We start from the raw sequence: 6,283 nt of genomic DNA, 5'->3' as shown, positions 1-6,283 counted from the left end.
ATAGTGTTAATTTTATTTAATTTTTCCTACACAATTTTCTTATATTTATATTTATACCTTATTATAGGTAGTCCTATAAAAATACATGCATATTTTTTCTATATTATTATTATTGTCGTTCTTGTTGTTATTTGAATTAGGTCCCATTTCATTTCATTTTATTACTGTTAGTATTATGCAAACCCTTCCGGCAGGAAAGAAGAGAGTATGATCTTTCTTTCTGAATGAGGGGTGGAAGAAAGAAAATAAAATCTTTTGTTTTTCATGCAAGGAATTGTCATGTATCCTTTATGCAGTAGGAGGCGCCCGAACGCAGTCTGAGTTGAGTGTGTCCATGTGCTTCTTGAGAGGTGTGTGGGGGTTCTTTGTGTGTGTAAGTACTGCTCACTATAAGCTTTTTGACCACTTGACTGGCTGTTTTGACTGACCAGATTTATACAACAGATGTCCAGAGCTGTTAATAGAGCGTAGCAGGCTCAAATGTGTGTCTCCCAGACTTTTATATTTAGTAAAAATAAACCGAATGTACCCAACAGTTCTGGCCAGTACAGTAAAAGAAAATGCTGAACTGGTTGTTAGGACAACAATCACTGTTCCAGAACTCACATTTCTCCACCTTTCCTGTATGTGTGTGGGGGTTTGATGATGACGTAATACATCCAGTTACCATTTCAGCTGTACACACTTTCATGTTACAAAAGTACTAAAGACAACCACTACATTCCTACATTAGTGGACCTTTTCTTTGTCTTTAGCCTTAATCATGCATGCATGTGAGGAGCACACCAGACACATTTCTCTTTTAGCATTGACACTTTTTACTGTAATACATAAACATTTTACTTTCCATATCTACAAATTATCTTGTACACAGCTTTTGAAATAGACCAGTTTTAAAGATATTTCGGCATGATATGACCTGATAGACATTTCTCCACACAGTGTTTGAATGTGCTCTGGTCATTTGCGTAGATGTGTGATGCCCTATAAGGTCAAGCATTGGATAACACCTCTACTCGTCTATCGTTCAAGCTGTGCTCTCAGAGAGAAGTGTGTTGGGTGGCCAGGGGGTGGAGGGGTGCATGGATGGACTCTGATGTCAACACAACCATTAACTGCTCTGTACTAAACCACAATCTTCCATGTGAGTGCAAAATCCAAATGGCAAAAAAAATCTTGGCTCCACAAGAACAATAGCTGTGGCTATATCGCCAGAACAAAAGTAGCAGAGTTGGAATTTCTGACTGAAATCATATAATAAAAAGAAATGCATGAACAGTTCTCCAACAAATGTAAATTATACAACACTGATCACTGATTCATGAGACATGGACAAAAGAACTACATGTATTTAGTCTGTGGAATAGATTAATTGAGATAATAACTTTTACTGAAAAAAATCCACTTTGAAATGAATGAAATAACTATTTAATTTAATATAATCAGTAACACTTTACTTAAAGCCCTTATGTATAATGGATTATAAAAGTAGTTTTAATGCATTAATTATGCCTTGTAATGCAACTTATAATGCATTGTACAATCTCATGAACCACAGTTAATACATTATAATACTTATAAATTCATTGTAACTCTATGCATTTTAAATTTGGTTATAATTATTTACGACAAGATATAGGCTAATGTATTACAACACAGATTATGAATAATTATAATGCATTATACCCTTTAATAAACCTTTAATGCATTATACATGAAGGATTTAAGTCAAATGTAACCATATAATGTTGTAAAGAAATTGTTTGGGACATTTGGGAAAAAACAAAGCTTTTTTTTTTGGACTGGTGATGATTTAATGGGCAAGGGAAAAAAATGAAATTGTGGGAAAATGGGAACAGAATAAATAGGCCTATATCATTAATACAAATATTCTATGACACAAACTTTCATTTTCTTTCATTAGGTTTTGTAGCCTCTTTTGCACCAGGATGCAAAACAAGGATCAGTGACACCTCAGATCTGGTAATTTTATTACTATTATTTTAATGAATTGCATTTTATGTTTTATTTCCATTTTTTTAATATGGCATTGCTTTCAAATAACTGTTTTATAGAACTTTCTAAGTAGGCCTACTATTTGATATTTTGCCTACAACACTTTGGTGATGTTTAATATATATATATATATATATATATAATCATGATAATAAAGCACACCATAAATATAAAATTGCATTTTATCAACAGATACTTTAATAAAACGGCACAGAGTGCAGTGTTTGCGTCTAGCGCGTGTTGTCTTCACCAGTTCAGACACAAAATATTGATTAGTGCGTCACGCATCAGAAGACAATTAGAAGCACGCATAAACTCAATCGTGATTAGATTGTAGTAGTGACGTAGAGGCTTCTATTTTCATTCAAATACTTATTTTAGTGCTGCAAATTGCCTTCACATTCATAATAAGCGGCGGTTCACACGCTCTCCCCGCCCAGCGCCTCCGGTGGGTGGGTCCACGCTGAGCTCTCGCACACAAAGACGCAGATCTGGCGCGAAAGCACTTTCACCAGCAGCGGGCTGGGGGAGGGTGCGGCTGCACTGCACCACGCGGATCGATCGTTGCTGCCGTTGTAACAGGACACCCGCTTTATTTCCGCACGGGGGAAAAAAACTTTTCTCGTTGTTCAGGTTAAACGGCCGTGATACAAAGGCGGCTGGAGAAGCGCGCTATTGTTCAGTGAGCGCGTGTGTACCGGAGTTCTACCGGACGCTGCGCTTCTTTGTTCTGTTCTGCGCGTCCCGTAGACTCTGCAGGTCTGCGACCCCATGGTAAGTGCGTTTTTTTACACCAGAATACCATTAACTTGATCTGACATGAATTCAAAGTTCATTTCGTTGTAAACTTTGGCGTGAACCCGTGGGCTGTTGAACATTTCCTGGATCTTTTAATCGGACCAGGTGCTCCCTTTACCCCCTTGTTAGTGCGTCTAATCTTTATGGGAGTAATTTACACATTCACGTCGCAACCGTTGGTTTCTGTGAGCCTTTCAATCTGCAGTGGTTGGTTATAATAACCTGTTGGTGTTAATAAACTTGACTCGTATCTTTGGTTATTTTGGTGCTGCACAAACACTTGTTATATGCGATTATCTGTAGTTATGCATGTGCTACATAAATGCTATTGATAAGTCGCGAGCATAAGGGAGTGCGTGTAAAAATCGCGTTTGCAATGCATTTAGTGAATGTGTTTGCATGTAAATATTGTGCTTTTTAGCATTGCAAATGTGCATTAAAGTATGTTGTGAGATTAAGCAATGCATAGAGCGAGCACATGCAATTAGGGAGTGCGTTTTGCTTGTGCATTGCAACGCAGTTGAACTCCACGTGAGCAGGCATCATTTGATCTAATGACTCGTTGTCTTCACCGATAATCTTGTAGAAGTTCTGCAGCAATGCCCGGAGTCAACACTCACACGCTGTACGGCTGGGACATGGAGCACTACTTTTACGACGAGATGGACACCGAGGAGGATTTCTTTAAGTCTACAGCCCCGAGCGAGGATATATGGAAGAAATTCGAGCTACTTCCCACCCCACCCATGTCGCCCTCAAGGACGCTGGATAGGGACTGGCTACTGTCGTTACCGGGGGACCGGCTCGGGTGGGCGCCGCCTAAGGTATTAACATGTGATGAGGAGTACGAGGGGCTGCACAAATTCGACCCACTGGACATTTTTGGGAATTTGGGCTCTATCGTTATCAAAGACTGCATGTGGAGTGGCTTTTCCACGAGTCAGCGGCTGGAAAAAGTGGCTCACGGCGAGCGAGCTCCGGTGACTGCACAGATTCAGACGTCGAGCGCACAGAAAGCTGCTCGTGCCGCATCGGGCACGCCCGTGACCGGGACCCAGGCGTCACAGTGCGTGAACCCCGCCGCAGTCCTGGAGCTCCCTGTCCCTCATAACAAGAAAGTGGCTGCGGGCTCCTCCGGTTCTGAGTGTCGCTCTGACTCATCCGGTAAGAGACGATATGTTATTACCTCCCAGCATTGATGGCATGAGTTGATATGTACTTCAGAATAATGCTGACACAATGAGGTGATAGTCTGCTGTATAACATGTGCTATGAAGATGGAACTTAACCAAGTAATTAATATGTAACTTGGGTTCAGACCATATTTGGCAGTTGGTTAGTGTAGATCTCCAAAGAAAATTGTTCCACAAGAAGCCAAAGCCACTTGCCGACTAAAAGCCGATGTGGAGTGTGAATTTGTGGAGCGTATTCCATTCCTCTCCCCAAAATACTGTAGTCCATTCTATCTCCTCACCCTTTTTTTTTTAAATTACTCCCTGTACAGCAGTGAGGGGAAACTCCGCTCCTTTCACCAGAGACGCTTAACTTCTTAAAACAATTTTAGTTGCATGTAAAGAGAACTTTCTGACTTTATTATTTGTAGTATTTATGTAAAATTGTATTTTAAATGATCTTTTATTTAGTTGGTTGCAATGAAAGCATTATTTATGTTTAATGTATTTTATTTGTACAATTTTAGTTACGAAAGCCATTTTTAATAGTTTTAGCCAACAACCGCACTGTTCACGCATCCAAATCAGTTTTGGGAATTTCTTTATTATAATGGGTCTTTGAAGTAATTTGGTAGTTTTAAATAGTTTTGCCATTAAAATGACCACAGAAGTTGAAAAACGTAACCAGCTCATGTAGCAGTAGAGATGGAATGCAACTTCCTTGCGAAGAACCGTAAAACATTCAACAGATTGACTTATTGAGGTGAAGTGAATAAACCACTACAACACATTGGTAGATTTATTTGTTTGATTCCTTGTGTATATATATTTTTTGGTTTGTTTTGAGTCTGATCAAGTGTTTTTGCATTTGGAAAAGATGTCTCGATTGATTTGAAATGTTTTGCTAAATGTGCCAAATGTTTTATCGCCTCAGATGACGATGATGATGAGATTGACGTGGTGACAGTAGACAACCGACCAAAACGTGGCCGCCCTCCAAGTCGCCGTACACCAGTAACCATTACAGTGAGTGCTGATCCATTTGGACCATGTCCCAAGCGCTTCCATGTGTCTCTGCATCGGCAGCAGCACAATTACGCTGCCCCCTCCCCTGACACGGATCCTGAGGATGACTTTGATGAGATGGAATCTGTGAGCAAACGGCCACATCTGGAGCCTTCATCCTCTCCCTCATCTCTACTTTCTTCACCTGCCACATCGGACTCTGAGGACTCCAGCGAGCAGCGTCGGAACTTTCTGGAGAGAAAGAGGAGAGACGACCTTCGCTCAAGGTTCCAGGCACTCCGGGAGGAGATTCCAGGTTTGTCTGTATCCTCAAAGACCTCGAAGGTGGCGATTCTGAAGCAGGCGACGGAGTACCTGCTGCAGCTGCATGTGCGCCAACGGCGTCAAGCTCAGGAGAAGAGAAAACTCAAAGCCAAACAACAACAGCTTCTCCGCAGGATCAGTGTATTACAGAACTCCTAAAGAAAAAAAAATCTGCTTCAACTCGGCACAATATTTCCAAAGCTCATTATGGACTAGATTGATTGTCATTCAGTGAAATGACACTTAAAACACTGCAGGGAGGTCTTTAAAACCACATTGAATTATGCCCTTCTTGAAGGGATCTGTACATGTATGTGTGTGTACTGGGCTTTAGACTTTAGTTGAGATGTGGTGAACTTTGTGTGAGGAGACAATGACAAATGTGCACATGCAATGCCTTTATAAACCTCAGCGGATGGCGATGCAGAGGAAGTTATTGATGAATTTACCTCCGTAGCGAGAAGGGTGGGTGGTGTGTAGGGTGTATAATGTGAGGGGAGCATGGTGTTCGAAAACGTTGTGTAGAAAATTTGAAGTGTCTTGTTCATAACATGATCTGTACAAAATCTGCTGTAAATACTGTATTCAGAGGATGTTCTCCTCCTGTATCTACTCATGATCTGCACAGAGATTCTATTTTGTTAAAGAATAAAGCATCTAAAATGACATGTGGCTTTACCTGTTATTTTTGTTTGTTTTAATGAAATTTGGGCTTCTCTGCACATTTTCTCAAGTACACAATCTATTCTGAAATGCAAGAACCTGGATCCAAAACTAACACTTGACAACTTGAGATTTTCTTTCTTGTTCCTGATCTAGCATAGGTGGCATAATTCCACTAAAGGAACTGGAACAAAATCCATCTAATAAAAATGTGGTTTAAACTTATGTAAAGTTCTTGATTAACCTGGTAAAAAGTTGATTCAGAAATTAGATGTTTGTCTTGCACTACTTAGTCTTGTGCAGCA

General features: G+C 40.2%; 1 protein-coding gene across 2 annotated transcripts; it reads left to right on the top strand.

Moving 5' to 3' along the window:
* The first annotated feature begins 2,446 nt into the window (after window positions 1-2,446).
* Window positions 2,447-5,981, top strand: LOC107576479 (protein L-Myc-1a-like). 2 transcript variants are annotated; one of them, XM_016262648.1, is made up of 3 exons: window positions 2,447-2,789; window positions 3,388-3,978; window positions 4,921-5,981. In XM_016262648.1, the coding sequence occupies exons 2-3, from the start codon at window positions 3,414-3,416 to the stop codon at window positions 5,472-5,474; spliced, it is 1,119 nt and encodes a 372-aa protein (XP_016118134.1). In that variant the 5' UTR covers window positions 2,447-2,789; window positions 3,388-3,413; the 3' UTR covers window positions 5,475-5,981. The 2 variants fall into 2 exon arrangements, with proteins under 2 accessions (XP_016118134.1, XP_016118133.1); XM_016262647.1 differs by having other exon boundaries at window positions 2,447-2,790; window positions 3,401-3,978.
* The last annotated feature ends 302 nt before the right edge of the window (window positions 5,982-6,283 follow it).

This window comes from Sinocyclocheilus grahami, unplaced genomic scaffold (genome assembly GCF_001515645.1).
Source record: "Sinocyclocheilus grahami isolate Dianchi unplaced genomic scaffold, SAMN03320097.WGS_v1.1 scaffold3761.1, whole genome shotgun sequence".
In the NCBI taxonomy this organism is placed as follows: domain Eukaryota; kingdom Metazoa; phylum Chordata; class Actinopteri; order Cypriniformes; family Cyprinidae; genus Sinocyclocheilus; species Sinocyclocheilus grahami.
Note: the sequence above shows the minus strand (reverse complement) of the source record. Positions and strands in the feature narration are given on the sequence as shown.

Coding starts and splice junctions, on each gene's coding strand:
- LOC107576479 (XM_016262648.1), top strand. CDS start 3,414: ATGCCCGGAGTCAACACTCACACGCTGTACGGCTGGGACATGGAGCAC. Junction 3,979..4,920: donor GTGTCGCTCTGACTCATCCG/GTAAGAGACGAT, acceptor TTATCGCCTCAG/ATGACGATGATGATGAGATT.